Source organism: Protopterus annectens, chromosome 13.part0 (assembly GCF_019279795.1).
Source record: "Protopterus annectens isolate FY-2018-M chromosome 13.part0, PAN1.0, whole genome shotgun sequence".
Taxonomy (NCBI): Eukaryota; Metazoa; Chordata; order Ceratodontiformes; family Protopteridae; genus Protopterus; species Protopterus annectens.
In genome coordinates, this window is record NC_056747.1 from 510,603,648 (window position 1) to 510,621,430 (window position 17,783).

Consider the following 17,783-nt stretch of genomic DNA (forward strand, 5'->3'; position numbering starts at 1 on the left):
TACTAGTCAAACCTAAAATATCGAAAACATATAACCGTGAATGGCCACATCCGCAAATTTTTTCCTAGGGAAAAAATTTGCAAGGCCGTAAACCAACGAAACACACTTCCCAATCCTAATCAAGTGGGGGGCTTTGCCCATCACATCCCTCAGTGTGGGGGGGCTGCAGCCCCCCCCCCACACACTCCCTAACTAAATATACCAACTCCGAAAACGCTCAATGTCTGGGAACAGGCAAACCGCAAGAAAGGCCAACTGAATTTTTTCCCTAGGATAAAAAATTTGCATACTTGGCCATTCACGTGTTTTCTGTTAACTATTACGCGTTTGAAGAACAGTGTCTTCAAATCACATAATAGGGAACCTACATTTTTGTCAGTTTTATTTAGCAATGAATTATGCAGAAGCTATTCAAAGTATTATGGCATAAAAAGAAAAATCTGAAGTTTTACTGACCCATAACATCTCTCACAAATTCTGGAGGAGGTCTCAACACCCATTCTTTTGGCCCATCAGGAATAGGTACTGGTTTGTCCTGTAAAATTATAAGAGATAAAAAAGAACAAGATCATTTTTTTTTCTTTTTGTTATTGAGTAACTTTCTGCTTACTTCGTTGCAACACAGCAAGGTAAGGTTACTTTCGATATAAGAAGTATATGTGTATACTTAAAGACACTAAACAATCCTTCAATAAACTCCTACAGACACAAGTCCTTATATGACCTGGCACTAGACCTTAATGTTTACGCTAGCAATAAGAATATGCTCCATCTAGGCCAGGACATTAACGGGACTCAGAAGGTCGCCAGTCTCCTCAGAGTCCTGGCGTAACATTCAACCTTCACAGCCCTGACATTTCAGAAATCCTATTAGCTTGGATTAAAGAAATAAGACAAAAACTCATTTTATATGTGCTTAACAGTCGCACAGCAACAAAAACGTGGCTTAATGAACAACAAGACCAGCTAACTATTATACAGTGCAATAATAAAGTATTTGCCTTCCTGATTTTTTATTTTTTTACATATTTGTCACACTTGAATGTTTCAGATCATCCAACAAATGTAAATATTAGACAAAGATGACCCAAGTAAACACAAAATGCAGTTTTTAAGTGATGATTTTATTTATTCTGGGAAAAAAGGATCAAACCCCACATGGCCCTATGTGAAAAGTAATTGCCCCAACCTAATATCTGGTTGTACCACCCTTAGCAGCAACAACTGCAATTGGCCCGTTTACAATAACTGGCAAGGGAATATTTCCACGCTGTTGAGAATTTTTAGCACTCTTCTTTGCAGAATTGCTTTAATTCCAGCCATATTGGAGGGCTTCCCCAGCATGAACATGTACAAAAGGTCATGCCACATCATCTCAATTAGATTCAACTCCAGGACTTTGACTAAGACCACTCCAAAGCTTTAATTTTGTTTTTAAGTCATTCCAGAGGAATTGGACTTGTGGGTTCATTTTGGATCATTGTCCTGCTGGAGACAAGTAAGCCTTCAGCTTGAGGTCACAAAGCAATAGCGGACCTCCTTCCAGCATTTTTTGGTAGAGGAGAATTCATGATTCCTATCAATCACAACAAGTCGTCCAGGTCCAGAAGCAGCAAAGCAGCCCCAAACCATCCCACTACCACCAAAATGTTTGACTGTTGGCATGATGCTCTTTTTCTGAAATGCTGTTACTTTTGCACCAGATGTAATGGGATGCACACCTCCCCAAAAGTTCAACTTTTGTTTCATCAGTCCACAGAATATTTTCCCAAAAGTCTAAGGAATCATCAGATACTTTTTAGCAAAAATGAGATGAGCCTTTATGTTCTTTTTGGTCAGCAGTGGTTTTCGCCTTGGAACTCTGCCATGCATGCCATTTTTGCCCAGTCTCATTTTTTATGGTTGAGTCATGAACACTGACCTTAACTGAGGCAAATGAGGCCTGCAGTTCTTTAGATGTTAACGGAACAGCCTCTTGGATGAGTCGTTGCTGCACTCTTAAGGAAGTAATTTTTGTAGGCTGGCCCCACTCATGGGAAGGTTCACCACTGCTCCAAGGTTTTCTCCATTTTGTGGATAATGGCTTTCTGATAAGTGAATGCCAGGTCCTAAAGCTTTGGCAGCTTTGTAACCTTTTCCAGACTGATAAATGTCCAATTACTTTGTTTCTCATCTATTTCCAGAATTTCTTTAGATCATTGTGATGTCTTCATTTAAGGATCTTGCAGCTCATTTGTTTTGTGGGACAGGTTCTATTTAAAACAAAGTAATCTCCATTAGTATCCCAAGTCTCAAAACAACCCACTAAGTGTAATTGGGTCTAAAATAAAACAGTTTAGAAACTTCTCTGTGTGGAAGATTTTCAGTCAATATATTTCTAGTTAATCACTGAATATTAATCAGATCAGACAATAGTAGTAGAAGTAGTGAACATAAATAGATCAAGTCAAAAGTAATAATAGAAAATATATAATTCTATAGCATTGCTAAGTATTCCAAAAGTAATCCAAGCAAGGCAGCATAGGCAGTCTTCCAGTGAAAATCCTTTAGTAAATTACACAGACAAAGCTGATCAAGTAAAACAAAAATATACAGTAATAATTTCCTCACAAGCTATCTAAATATATATATATATATATATATATATATATATATATATATATATATATATATATATATATATACATACATACACACATACTTTTTATCAGGCGTAGAGATGGTTTATTGTGCTGTAAAACAAAGTGTTATTGGTACACATGTTAAATTCCGCATCCCTTCCCCATCAGTGTGACATTCGAGGCTGGTCCTGCCCTACCTGGTAGCTGTCATAATGAAAATATATAAGCCCTAATGTACTTTAATGGTACATCTTATTTAAAACAAATTATTAGAGTAGATTATTAAGTCCTGTGTGATTTTTATACAAGGCAATATACTACACTTGGCTGGAAATATATCAATATGGTTCATTTCTGATCAAAAATTATATATAAATATACATATACATTTTGCATGTAAAATCAGTTTCTATTTTCACTTAGGTTCACTTAAGGTTCCATACTAGGCTATCTCTGCCCGAGGCATTTACAAGCCCTAGGCCATGGATTTGTGGCTTGCAAGCCACCCACTTTAGTATGGGGAACTATACCCATTGTTTGCTGTGCCTCTGTCAGGCAGTGACACTGAGGTAATCCCTGGGGTATATCTACGATCTCCCATCCATTGGTCAGATTTCTCTTGAACAAGGCCAGCCAGTGCTCTGCCCTCACATATTGTTTGGGATTTTTGTTCCACAGCATGAGGGAGTCTTTGGAGTGATGAATATATTATCCCTCCAGCACGTCCTAATATGCTTAGGTAATGGGGTTTAGGAGTCTCCATGCCCTTGTGGCTCTGATGGATCTAGATTTTTTTGGTGAAGCATATTCATCAAATCTGGGTTTGACATGGCCTTGTATGTTAGGCAAAAGGTCACCTCTGAGCATAGCTGATGGCGACTGAATAGAAACTGGAGTTCTTTCAGTCGGGCAGCATAGGACAGATTTTTGAGACCCTTTATCCTTTTGGTGAGGGAACTTTTGTGGCCTCTCCAGCTGCTGGAATGTCGAGGTCAGATACATTTGTTGTTACATTCCAGAATGGGGCATTAGCCCAGTACTCAATCCATTTGTTGGTCTGATGAGGTGATGAGGTAAGGGAGACCCTATGAGCCTCCCTTGATCTAGATCTGGAATGAATCCCTTCATGATAAGGTGGGCAATGTAGAAGGTCTTCCCTACTTCACTTTAGCTACATGGGTTGTCAGAATGACAGACCCTTACATCAACCTGGGTCCCCAAGGTCCTGATAGCTTCTTCTGTGCTCGGTGGATTTGCCCACCTATTTGGTAGCTAGGGGTAATTGGCTTGTTTTTCCGAAGTATGATATGCATTTTTGGCATTTAACTTTGGAGGCCATTGGCTCTACACCACAGTGGCACCAGTTATCGTTTCTGTTGAGACCCACTTCCTTGAAGGGATATCTGTGTCGAATTAATGTTTTCTACAACTATGGCAAAGGTTGCAGTCATCTACTGGGCTTTGTCAGCTCCGCCATAACCCTCCCTGTGTTTTGCTTGTACTTGGAGGAAGAGTACCAGATGCCAGGCAAAGAGTGGAGCCCAGGACCCTGAAGCCCTGTGGGACACCACTTGCCCTTTGACGAGGCTTTGAAGTCCTGACATGGCCAGCAACTCTGACCCTGTAGGGTTCCTGTCGCGCTCAGCCCGGTTACCTGCAGCCCATCTTGCTGATGTATGGGTTAACATTTTACCCCAGCTGATGGGTTTTCAATGATACCCAGTGCAAAGGTGTAATATGCCTGAAGGAGCCTTCAGCTAGCCAGATAAGGTGGGCTGTACATGGACTGCCTTTCCCTCATCAATGGCCTATTTCATTTTGTCGGACAGGTTCTATTTAAAACACAAGTAATCTCCGTGGTATCCCGAAGTCTCAAAACAACCCACTAAAGTGTAGTGGGTCTAAAAACAAAACAGTTTAAGAAACTTCTCTGTGTGGAAGATTTTCAGTCAATATATTTCTAGTTAATCACTGTATATTAATCAGATCAGACAATAGTAGTAGAAGTAGTGAACATAAACTCGTCAAGTCAAAAAGTAATAATAGAAAATATATAATTCTATAGCATTGCTAAGTATTCAAAAGTAATCCAAGTAAGGCAGCATAGGCAGTCTGTTTCAGTCGAAAATCCTTTATTAAGTACACAGACAAGCGGTCCAAGTAAAACAAAAATATAGAGTAATAATTTCCTCACAAGCTATCTAAATATATATATATATATATATATATATATATATATATATATACACACACATACACTTTTTATCAGGCATGGGAGTGGTTTATTGTGCTGTAAAACAAAGTGTTATTGGTACACATGTTAAATTCCCATCCCTTCCCCCATCAGTGTGACATTCGAGCTGGTCCTGCCCTACCTAGTAGCTGTCATAATAATATATAGCCCTAATGTACTTTAATGGTACATCTTATTTAACCAAATTATTAAGTAGATTATTAAGTCTGTGATTTTATACAAGGCAATATACTACATGGCTGGAAATATATCAACCTTAGTTCATTTTGCGATCAAAAATTATATATACATATACATTTTGCATGTAAAAATCAGTTTCTATTTTCATAACCTATTGTTAACAAAGATCGCTTTCGTCCTTCTAGACTTCTTCAGGTCTGTGTACAAGAACCCTAAAAACCTATATAATTGTATAATTAGTTAGTATTGTTATTACCATCATTTTGAATAAAGTGGAAAAGAGAGAACAAGAACAAAAATAATAAAATAATAAAAATAAAAAAATATATATATGTATGATGATGGAAACAAAATATACACTTAAATTTCAAATGATTTAAAATGGTATTTAAAACCAATTTGGTTAAATTGCTGCAGAATAAGGAGAATCTCACAAAACAAGAAGAGGCACAAATGCAAAATGCTGAAGATAAAAAGAGCGCATCTGGATAATATGCTTCAGTTTAAAAAGGTTGCTGTTAAATAACTTTTTTTGCAACTCCAGAGCATAAAAACTTTAAGCACAACAACTTAGTCTACAGAAAGTAGAAAGGATTGTTGTCAAACTTGGGGAGCCAATAATGAGAAAAAACCAACCACAGATACTGTAGATGTATTAGAAACATTTTGGAAATGTTATGAAATTTGTATAAAAACAAAATGTGGACATTAAGAAAGAGCACAAATCAAAATATTTATGGAAGACTTAAGTAAGCCAAGGTTAGAGGTAGAAGAGCCTCAACGATTAACAGTTAAGCCTTTCCCATAACTAATTGCTACTCTCTTTTTATTTCAGTATATTTTGACTTTCAGCATCTCAGACTTTAATAAACCAGTGTTTCCTGCTGACATCTATCATTTCTCTTTGCTGCAGTTTAGCTGCTATCTTTCTTCACTGTAAAGTGTGTTCTTCCTTGGGATTGTCTTTCCAATTTAACTACCCTTTATATTTTAGTTGTACTTGTTTCTCAAGATTGTGGTGTGCACACTAGCCGGGACATTTTCTTTTGGTCCCCTCCTCCCTTGCTCTACTAAAATTTTGGTATGCTCTTTCCCTTTAAGCCAAAAGCCACAGCAAATGTTATCAGACTCTGGCAGTATTATTTCCTACCTTATCTGCTAGCTCACAATATTACAACTGTTGTTTATGAATTATATAGTTCATTGCTGTGAACTCCTTCACTATTCCCTTAGTGACCAAATTTTTACTGCAGTTTGATTTGGGTTTTACCCTATTATAATTCTCCCTCCTACTGATCGTTTCTGAAGTTAACCTGCTATTTTTCGTCTTGGTCCTAAATGCTCCATTCACCCTCGCTGCGCTCGGGCTCTCTCCACTCCTTTACCCCACCCCCATTCCCACCTTCCTCCGCATTCACTACATTTATACACTAACCAGACCAATCACCCCCCTCTAGACTTCCCCTTAACATCCACTTAACTTTCTCCTCTTATTACATAACTCATCATCTTCTTGTGCATAACTTTCAATCTAATCATTTCCTTTCTTAACATGCACCTCCCCTCTCCTTTAACTTCATCTTACATCGCTCCACTCCACCTTTTCAGCTTACAAACTTTTCCCTTATCACCTTTCCTGCCTGCCTTACATAACAGAACTCTCCTTAGCCTCATTCCACAGCTCTAGAACATGTCTTGTCTTCTCTTTTCACCTAAACCTTCTCGTAATAGCTTTCTTACTCTGCTCTCTCCCTTTTCTCTCTCCTCTTTCTCCATCCTTAGAATGTTACACATCTACCCCTCCACTGTCCTCTTTCCTACTCCCTCACTCAACCTCCAAATCACACAACACTTTCTCCAAAGTAACTCTCTCCTACTCAAACTGATATACGTTCTAACTTACTTGTGTCTAAGTCTGCTCCTATGTAAGTGATAGATTGAAAGGGCAACAAGGCAGATTTTTCGAAATTTATTGTAATGCCTAGCTGGGTGCAGATTGTGATTGTATAATCCCGCGCTTGTAGGAGTTGATGTCTGGTGGTAGCAGTGAGGAGCCAGTCGACTAGATATGGAAACACCTGGAATCCTTATCTCAGGTGAGCTGTGACCACTGCCATGCATTTGATGAACACCCTGAGGGCTGTGGTGAGACCAAAGGGCAGAGCTCTGAACTGGTAATGACTGGCCCCCACCCGGAAGCGAAGAGATCTCCTGGAGCGCCTGTCCATCTTGATATGATAATACGTGTCCTGAAGATCTATCGAGCACATCCAATTTTCCTGACCCAGAAAGGGTAGAATGGACTGTAGCGTGACCATCCCAAACTTTGTTCTTTGAACAGACCTGTTTAGTCTGCTGAGATCCAGAATCGGTCTCCAGTCCCCTGTCTTTTTTGGTACCAAAAAGAACCTTGAGTAAGTTCCGGATCCGTGCTGGTCTGTGGGGACTTCCTGGATGGCTTTTTTTACTAGCAGTTTTGAAACTTCTATTACTGCTTGCTCCTTCAGATTGGGTGGAACATCTGGAAGGATTTTCTTTGACGGTAAGGGTGTTTGCTGGAAGGGAATTTTGTAACCTCCAGATATAATGGACCGTACCCATCTGTCTTGTGTTAAATTTTGCCAGGCTTTTGGGTACAGTAAAAGTCTTCCCCCAACTGCCTCAAGAGATGAGCAGCCGGGCAACCCTTCAGGGATGCTGAAAAGGGCTCATCAGAGAAAGATTCTCTGTTGCCTTGGTTCTGCGGACCCCCTCTGCCACGAGGGCGGCATCTATTGTTATTGTTTCCCCCTCTGCCTCTGGAGGAAAAAATCACTACGTGTGTCAGGCAAGGCTCCCTGAGATTTACGGAACCACATCTTACCACTCTTCTGACTTTTGGGATAAGGTCTCGAGGGAGTGGAAAAATGGACTCCCACGGCAGAGAAAGTCTTGCCTTCTTGCTCACACCTAGTCAACATGTCTTTCACCTGTGGCCCAAAAAGAAAGGAGCCATCAAAGGGGGTACTGATGAAGGATGCTCGAAAGGGTTCCACAAAGTTACACAGCCGCATCCACGCATGCCTCCTAAGGGCCACACCCATGCCCGCGGCTCTACTCGCCCCATCGGCTGCATAGGAAATGAGCCTCATGGAGGAGTTAACTACAGAATTAAGCGTAGCTAGCTTGGAAGCTACTTTGGCTTGTACTCCTTCAGCTGTAGGATCTTGATGAGCATCTCCAAGCTCTTTAAGGAGATCACTTTGAAGTTGAGTAAAAGGACATAGGTAGTTCAGTGATCTCATGGAGAAGGTCGCTGAAGCAAACATTCACTTCCCGTACCTGTCCATCGTCCTAGACCCCTTGTTAGGGGGATGGACAGATGAAGAGGTCTCTGCTAACTCTTTTTTGGTGGCTGCTGCTACCACCATGGCATCAATAGGAACACCTTTAGAAAGGAATTGCTTATCCTGGGGTGCTGTAGTGAACTACGTGGTCTCCTCGGAGTTGGTTCTACTGTATCCGGAGCTGACCAAACCTTTCGAGCCACTACTGTCATAAGTGGATCGAAAGGCAGAGAAACCCAGGAGGTGGAAGGTCGGGAACCGAAAGCATCCTGGAATAATACAGACTCATCCTCGGTAGGGGCTAGGGGATTCCAGTCCCCCCTCTGTCTAAGCATTTCCAGGATGTCCAAGAAGGAAACATCTTCAGAGTGGGATCTCGGGGACCCTTCCAAATCATCTAAGTCTGTATCAGAAGTGACAGACTCAGGGGAGTCAATGTGCTTCCTCTTGCACTTCTTCTGAGGGGGCTCCTCTGAGTGATCAGGGGAGGCCTCGGAAGAAGAGGAAACACCCAATGCGGTGTCCTGGTGCATCGGTTCCCTACGCTTAGGGTCTGGAGGAGGAGCAGAGGTTGGCACAAGCACTATGGGGGACGGAGCCAGTGGGGCTGGTAGTGGAGCTGACTCAGGGGACAGCACACTCCGCATGACCTCAAAGGCATCCCTGCCATGAGGCAGAGAAAGCTCCGGTTCCGAAGAAATAGGAATCTTCCTCCGCGACGAGGGGGACGGCTCTAAGGCCGATGTAAGAGCAGAGCTCACCTGCGCCGAAGCTCCGAGAGGGAGAATGGGGTCGGACAAGGGTCCGATGCCACTCGCCCCCTCGGAGCTGATGAGGGAGCCCCAGTGCCTAGATCCCTCAATGGAAGATACCACCGAGGTAATCTGAGCAGACGTTGGAACTGAAGGGGATATAGTTATCGGAGCCGACAGTTCCACTACTCAAACCCCAATGAACTCCGGCTCCAAACTCAATGGAGTCGGGGGAACATCAAGAGAAGTGGACAGAGCAGATACCTGTTGAGGAGGGCTTGACAATAATTTAACTAGTGCCTGCGACTTTAGCAACCTACTGACTCCTCTCTCCACATTGTGATCTGACAGCCTAGAGGACCTAGAGGATCGAGAGCAGTGAGAGGATCGGTGGCTACGCTCACTTTGAAGTAATGTAGACAGAGGAGCCGAATGCACCGACTCTAGGGAAGGGGACCTCAGCCTCTTGTGGCTCCGCGACGGCTCCAAAGCTTCCGATGGAGCCGACGGGAAGGTTGTCTTGTCAGTGCCAGCCGGAACCGACGTTGAAGGAAAATCCTGTACCGGAGTCGGCTCCGAAAGTGGAGCCGACGGCTTAGTGGATTTTGGGGATTTCACTGGCTGTGAACTCTTTGCCGGTGAATCCTGGGGTTTTAACAGACCCCTGAGAATCAGTTTATTTTTATGCTCCTGCAGAACTCTTGTTCTATTTGCCATGCTTTTAGTCCAAGAGTCCTGCAGGTGAACAGCGCCTAAACAATAGATGCAACTAGTGTGCCCATCTGTCAGAGGCATTTTCTGACAGCATGAGTCACACTTCTTAAAACCAGAAACCTTAGCTTCCTTAGACATGCTGTACTGACAAAAAAGGAAGACTGGACTAATTTAATACAGACAAAAAGAACATTACTATAAAGGAAACCCAAGATATAATAAAGGTTTTTTTTTTAAATTAAAAGGACAATAGGAGAGCCTCCAAGTTAAACAGCTAACCTAGGGATGGGGGAGGGGCGGGGAGAAATCTCTAACTTAAATGAGTTCTACTAAAGAAGAGACACTATAGAAAAAACTACAACAACACGTATCACTAATCTAAATAGAAAGATACTAAAAAAAATTAAATTTTATAGAAAAGTTTACACAAAAAGTTAAATATACGAGCCTGAGCCAGAACAACGACACCCCCACAGCTAAAGCGGCAAATGAGATCTGGGTAGCTACCGCTAGGCATTATGGGATGAGGGATAGTGTCGAGCCAGTAAACAGCTCTCGAGCTACTGAAGATGGCCAAGTCTGAGCAGAGGATCGGCTCAAATTTCCAACCAGCAAGAATGAAGGCGAGATAGACAACTTAACATTGCAGTTTACCCTCTTGATAATAACTGTCCCAAATTAAGAGATGTACCCACAGGCATTAACCTAAAATTAAGGTTATCCATGTTGAAGCACATGTTACAGCCCGTGCTCCTATTATACGAACTGCAGTCTCTTCTTGTCTTATCTTTAAAACCAGCTTATGTGCTTTCAGAAAACATTAACTTTTAGCCTTAAAGTACACTGGCTATCTTTAAATAACACTAAATTATACAGTGTTCTGCTAAATGCATTAAAGTACGTAGTTACCAGAAAAGTTGCTCTCATTCCAATAATTTTAGACTTTGTTTTATTGAGCTGCTTGTCCTTGTACCTTTTAAAGTTTTACATTTCTCTCATTAAACAATGTCCAGACCTCACCTTTACATTTAGTCATAGTGTTTCCATGGAAACAAAAACTTCTCAACTAACACTGAACATTTGCTAAAGGAAAACTATTCATAACATTGTGATCTCTCATTAAAAAATGCTTGAGCAAAAAAAAAAAAAAACTCAGACTAAGCCAAGGTTACCAATTGTCATTAACCTATGGAAAATGCAAAGGAAACACTTCAACTCTACATACATTAAAATTAGTGCACGTTTACACCGCCACTCCACCACCAACAGCCCAAGATTACAGTTTAACTTAAAACATGCTTTTATACAGACTTTCTTCTCTTTTTACATTGCAATGTCTACATTTCTTAAAGCTAAAGAAAAACAGAACTTGTTTATTCTTGTATCTTTATCAAACACATCACTGAAGATGCTTTACTATATAGCATGCAATTTTTATCATAAAACATTTTATATAAATACTGCTGATATGCACAAAAAACTGGTCCAAACATCAATTACATGAAGTGGGGTATAATACAAGTTTAGCAAAGTCAACAAAAATCCAACCTTTTTTCTTGTAAGGCCATATTTGATTGATGGTTTATAGTCTCATATTTATTCACTAATTTCAGTGTACTGGTCTTTCTGAACCCCAGACTCCGGTTAAGTATTAGTTTAAGGCTGTGCACAATTATTGCAACCAGCGTATTGTACTTTTTTTTACATTTTTTCCCCCCAAACACATTTGTTTGTTTTTCAAATGAATTGTACAGGTTATAGGTCACATTAAAAGGTGAGAAAGTTTTGAAATGACCACCAGAGTTTTTAAGTCATGTAATCCAACCCAACTGTGTCCCTACGTACCACAGGCAATTATTAGCAGGTGAGGTACGCAAGTCAGGAACATTCCAGAGGTTATGTGTGGGAGTTAGTTTGGGCTTTACTGTCTGCCTCTACTTGAAATGTGGGGGACAGACGGGGTGAGTGTCCGACTTCCCCATCCACTGGTTAATGTTATGCTTAAATTGGGTTACGGATTAACTCTGCTTTACATGGAAGGACATGCTATTCCAGAGCATGGTCTGTCTTGCCAACACATCTTATTTAGGTCATAAGCAAAATTTAAATCCTTGGATCTAGGGGTGCTGATGTTGTTCATTTTCCGGATGTGCACAAGGTCCATCAGAGCTGGATCCGAGGATGCCATGCATGCCAGGCATAAATTGCCTCTCAGTACGCTGTAGTACGACAGCATACAGACAGGCCTTTAAAGTGATCTGCAAAGGACAATGCATTCATACCCAAGGTTCTCCTAGTAAGGAACCTTTGTGAGCATTACACAATGATGGGTCTAATAAATTTCAAATAAAGTGGCATTAGGGCTTCCTTGGACATGGATGCCATGCTCTTACTTATAAGTTAGATGACATAGAATGATTTTATTTATACCTTGGCCACATATTGGTCAAAGTCCAGATTACTGTCTACCTATGTTCCCAGATCCCGACTACCATATCAACTCCTACAGGTATCTTATTGTTGGAGTAATTAGCCTGGGTAGCAGTTTTCCCAAAAGGCACTATAATGCATTTTTTGGTGTCGAGTTTAGTCCATGATTTTGTACCGGTCATCTGCCTGTCAGACCTTCTTGTAAGATGGTGATGTTATTGGGGGGGAGGGGTGTCTATGACAGCTCCCAATTTGCAGTCATCTGCAAACTTGGTCAGCCAAATGCCCTTCACATTAGCTTTTATCACCGAGAAGTAGATGCCAAACAGCAGCAGTCCCAGCACAGTCATGAGGTATCCCACTAACTTCTTGTGTCCTGGTCTGTGAGCCAGCTAGCAAGCCAAGGAGTTACGCAGAGGTTTATTTCCAGTTCTGTGAGAGTTTGTCAACTTTACCACAGTGGGGTACTGTATCAAACGCCGTAGACAGCTCTAGGTAGATGGTAAGAAGTTTTCCCCTCATCCATTCCCTTGCTGACCTTCTCAAAGAATTTCTTCAAGTTTAGTAGGTATGAACTTCAATAGTCATATAAAACTGCTCACACCAATATAGGAGCACTTGTCACAGCCAGGCAATGAAATAGTAGAACAAACACAAGTGCATCCACACGGAGAAGGCACTGAAGTCACTGAAAGTACTCACACAGTCAAATGATGAAACCAGTCAGTGATGATGATAATTCCTCTTTATTCCATACATAAAACCACAAAGAATAAGCGCTTTCGCGTAGTACTACAGCTACGCGAAAGCGCTTATTCTTTGTGGTTTTATGTATGGAATAAAGAGGAATTTTCGTATCATTTCGCCTCACTTGGACTGGTTTCATCATTTGACTGTGTGAGTACTTTCAGTGACTTCAGTGCCTTCTCCGTGTGGATGCACTTGTGTTTGTTCTACTATAGGTATGAACTTCCTTTAACAAAGACAAACTGGTTTGGGTCCAGTGTTTGAAGACTGCCCATGTCTTTGATGATAATTTCCATGACAATTTTTTCCATGGCTTTGCATACTAGACTAGTCAGACTAATAGGTCTGCAGCTTCTGAGGTTAGTTGATCTACCCTTGTGAAGTGGGATAAATGCCACAGTTCTCCTCTCTCATAGTACAAAGCTTGTTTTGAGGGTATAAAAGTCACTCAAGTGGTCCTGATAGGTCATGTTTAAAGGTATTTAGGATAGGGTCACTTCAACAACAGTCTCCTTGGATATTGTCAGGGCCAACTACGGCTGTGTTTTTGGCATTAGCTAGCTCCACCAGCACCTGTTCCTGGTTAATACCTGCAGTCTTATGCTTGCAGGTATTCATGGGGGATGCAGGAGGGAAGTGGTGATGAATTTTGAGCTAAATTTGTCAGCCAGAAAAAAAAGTAATCAAAAGTAAATTAGGATCAGTTGGTCTGATCAAAAAACTGAATTATGATAGTCTAATGCTGTCAAGAAAGTGGCTAAAAAATCATACCAGTAACATGAAACTGGCACATGACAGTTTCTATACAGCTGCTGTAGTGCTGTAAAGTTCCTTTCAAGGATTAAATGCAGCTGTTGTTACATTGGTTTCTGTACAAATAACTTTGTATTCTTTGCCCTTGTTTTGGTGGTAGAACTGTTTTTATCAAAAATAAATAGGAAAATCTGAGTTTTGCAAAGGCCATGTTTTATTAATTATAGAATTACATTTTTTGTAGTCTCTCGCATGTTTATTTTGGAACACACCTTGTATGTGATAACCGGGAAGCAATGTATGCATGATGTTACAAGCAAATCTGCATACCATGCCAATCATGACATATTACATCACCAGCTGCTTGTCAATCACGCTCCCCATGCCCATTCCTGTGCAAATTGGCCTACGGGTTAAGATACTTCAACAATCTCCTTGGGATACTGTCAGCGCCAATTGAGGCCGTTTTTTTTTTTTTACCTTAGCTAGCTCCATCAGGACCTCCTCCCTGTTAATAATTAGGGTGTTATGCTAGCAGGAATTCATGAGGAAGGCAAGAGGAAAGTGGGGGTGAAGTTTGAGCTAAATCTGTCTGCCATCAAACTCGCCATATCACTCGGCTCACCGAAGGTAGGACCACTGACCACCAGTTCGGCACAGTGATGTACGCTTCCCTTGAGTTTTTTAACATAGCTGTAGAAGGCCTTGTGGTTGCCTTTAGCCTATGAGACTACCTTGATCCCATAACTGGCCTTGCTTGACTTGGTCCTTGGTTTCCCGTTTAATATGGTTAGAGAGCTCCTATCGCTTTGGGGTTCCTCTTCCTAATCTTAGCCATGACTATTTTGTTGTCGTTATAGAACCTATAAAGGTTAGGATTCCATCAGTGTGGTTTGCTTTTAAGAGCTGGTTTTAAGCTTACTTCTAGTAGGTACAGCAGCCTCTACACAGCTATTTACATGCTTGTACAGGGTCTTAGTGAACAACTCGACATAGATGGCTGTGAACTCAAGGTTGGCAGGGGCATTGAATTTTGACAAACTATTGCTTAATAGGATGTAGTTTGGTTGGGAATAGTTCCTAATTGTCACAGTTTGCTGGAGTTACTAAGTTCATTTTCATTTTGAATGAGACAGCTTTATGGTCCAACCTCACCAGTGTGGACATGACAATGTGGGGGGAGGCAACACTCTCCCACTCTGGTGAGTACCAGGCCAATATGTTTGAACCTCTGGTGGGTTTGTGCACTATTTGGTCAAGAGTATTTGTGTTAATAAAGTCCAGGAATCTTTGTGCCTCACAGTATGAGGCAGTGTGTGTTTTCAGTCTATAGTGGGTAAAGTCTCCCATGAATAGGACATTAGGTTTAATGGTGAGTGTCTCTAGTAGATCTAGGTACGAGTTTTGGGATTACTGGGACACAGAGGGTGGCCTGCAGCTTGCTAGGATATGGCATTGGTCTTTTGTCTATGGCGATTTGTACGTGTATAAATTCCAGGGCATCGTTGTGTTTAACTAATGTAGAGTTATGCTTGTTGCCAATATAGACTGAGGCTCCTCCACCTTTTTTGTCCTTGCCAGTGTAGCTAAATGGTATAAATGTTGAAGACACTGAAGCCTTGAACTGTCAGAGTACTTTCTGCAGATTTCAACCATGACTCGTAACGGCATAGATGTCCATATTCTCCAGACATAGAAGAGAATGACCGAGAATAAGGCGAGGAGGTCCTTGTTTAGGCTCCTGGCATTCAGCAGTAACACATTTAGGTTTCTTTGGGTTTTATTTGCCATGTCACGAGGCTTATCAATTTGGCATTGGTTTAAAAAGCCTCTAAAGGTGGGGTGGATAAAGTTTTAGCCAATATTCGGAAGCCTACTGGAGACAGGTGCAGACCATTCTTTGCAAAGCAACATTGTCTGTTAACCATATCCTCCCATGCTGACAAACATTGAATCTCCCTCAAAAGATGCCAGAACCTAAGCCAATTATTGAAGTCAACCATCTTTTGTTCGTACTGTGGCATCATCCTTGTTGAAGGTAGAATGCTGCTCAATGCAAGGCACAAACCTGTCTGAGACACATTCAGAGAGATCAACAATATCCCTTTCTTCATATAGTCCAAGGAAGCACATCTCAGCTTGCCTTGTTCAGTATGGTGAGTGGGATGGTTTACTATTAAAACAACAAACATCAGAACGCAAACCGTTCAAAAATCCAATTTGCATGTTCGATGTTTGAAATACTGAGTAGGTTGGAATATCACACACTAATTCAGTGAAGTCAAATTCAGAGGAGTGTACTAGGCTAATGGCTCTGGAGCCTTTAACAAGCCTAGTCCATAGAAATGCCCTTGCATAGTGCCGCCCGACGTTAGTTCCCAGTGCCTCTATCAAGTAGAGCCACTGCAGTGTTCCCCGGGGTGAACTTTCTATTTCCCATCCACTCATCAAGATTTCTCTTGAAGAGGACCAGTGAGGTGTCTGCTAGACATGTATGGGAAGGTGGTTGAGGTCTCTGGACCATGCGGTGCGGAGGGACTTAGATTTCTTTATATGTAGAACTCATAACAGAGCTGGTCAGACAAGGCTTTGTAAATCAAGCAGAGATTGCCTCTTAGTAGACGATATGAGACAGAGAATAGCTGGAGTTTTTTTGAGTCTGTCCATGTAGGACATGTGTTTTAAGGCCTAGGATCCTCTTCGTGAGGTACTTTTGTGGCCTTTTCAGCTGCTGCATATGTCTAGTGAAGTGCATGCCAAGTAGGGCATTATACTATATGACTGGCCTAATAAGGGAAGAGTAGAGAGAGAGTATGACCTCTTTCTTCCTGGATGCAAAACCCTTGGTAATGAGATGTACTACATAGAAGGACTTTCTGACTAAAGCAGCAATGTGGTGGTCAAAGGACAGTTTGCTGTCAACCTGTGTCCCCAGACCTCTTATAAACACCTTCAGTGTTCAATGGGCTCCCATCAATGTGGGGATTAGTGGGACCTGAGTTTTTCCCAAAGGGGATGACAATGCATTTTTTGGCATTAAGCTTAAGGCCATGCTTTCGACACCAGTCATTGGTCTCAGTGAGCCCTTTCTATAGGGTGTCTACATCGGGAAGTTAATAATGGCTCCCAGCTTGCAGTCGTCTGCAAACTTGGTCGGCCAGAGTCCCTCCGTGTTTGCCTGGACTTCTGAGAAGTAGATGCCAAACAGAAGAGGACCCAGGACCAATCCCTATGGGACTCCACTTGTGACTGGTCAGCAGTCTGACTGAGTCAGCTACTTTCACACTGTGGGTTCTATCTGCGAGCCAATTTGCAACTCACCTAGTGATATAGGGGTTGATGCCTAGTTTGGGGAGTTTATCAATAATTCTTGAGTGGGGAATGATATTAAAGGCCTTGGCCAAATCAAAGTAGGCTGTATGAACTGCCTTGCCCTCATCCACAGCTCTGGTGACCAACTCAAAAAAGTCAACCAGGTTAAGCAGGCATGATCTACCTTTCACAAAACCAAATTGCGTGGGATATAGAGTTTGGAGATTCCCTATATCCTTGTTAATTGGGTCCATGATGATGCGCCTTACATATCAGACTCATCAGGCTAATGGGGTGATAATTCCCTGGGTCTGTAGTCACTCCCCCTTTATGAAAGGGATGACTGTAGCAGTGCACCATTCGGTAGAGGACAAAGCCTAAGGTGATGCTGTGATAGAACAGGGCACACAGATGTGGTGCTAGTTCACTTTGAAGTTAATGTAGAACACATCCAGGGATATTATCGGGTCCCATGGAAGCTGTATTCTTGGCTTTAGACAATGAAGCTTTAACCTGTGCAGCAGTAATACTGGGTGCCTGGCATTCCTCCGGTATTGTGATTGATCCTTTATGGGGGAAGAGAAGGGTAAAGTTGGCACAGACTGTCAGCCAATATGTTGGCAATATCGGCTGGCTCAGTAGAGGTGGTATCATTGTGTAGTAACTCACAGCAAACCTCAGTATTGCAGTGGAG

At 41.7% G+C, this 17,783-nt stretch overlaps 1 protein-coding gene across 1 annotated transcript in view; it reads right to left on the reverse strand.

Annotated features, from left to right (window-relative positions):
• PRKRIP1 (PRKR interacting protein 1) overlaps window positions 1–17,783 on the reverse strand; it is a 353,977-nt gene that overhangs the window by 303,730 nt on the left and 32,464 nt on the right. The window contains exon 2 of the mRNA XM_044054135.1: window positions 457–535. Coding sequence (XP_043910070.1) covers window positions 457–535 — 79 coding nt within the window. The remainder of the gene's footprint in view (window positions 1–456; window positions 536–17,783) is intronic.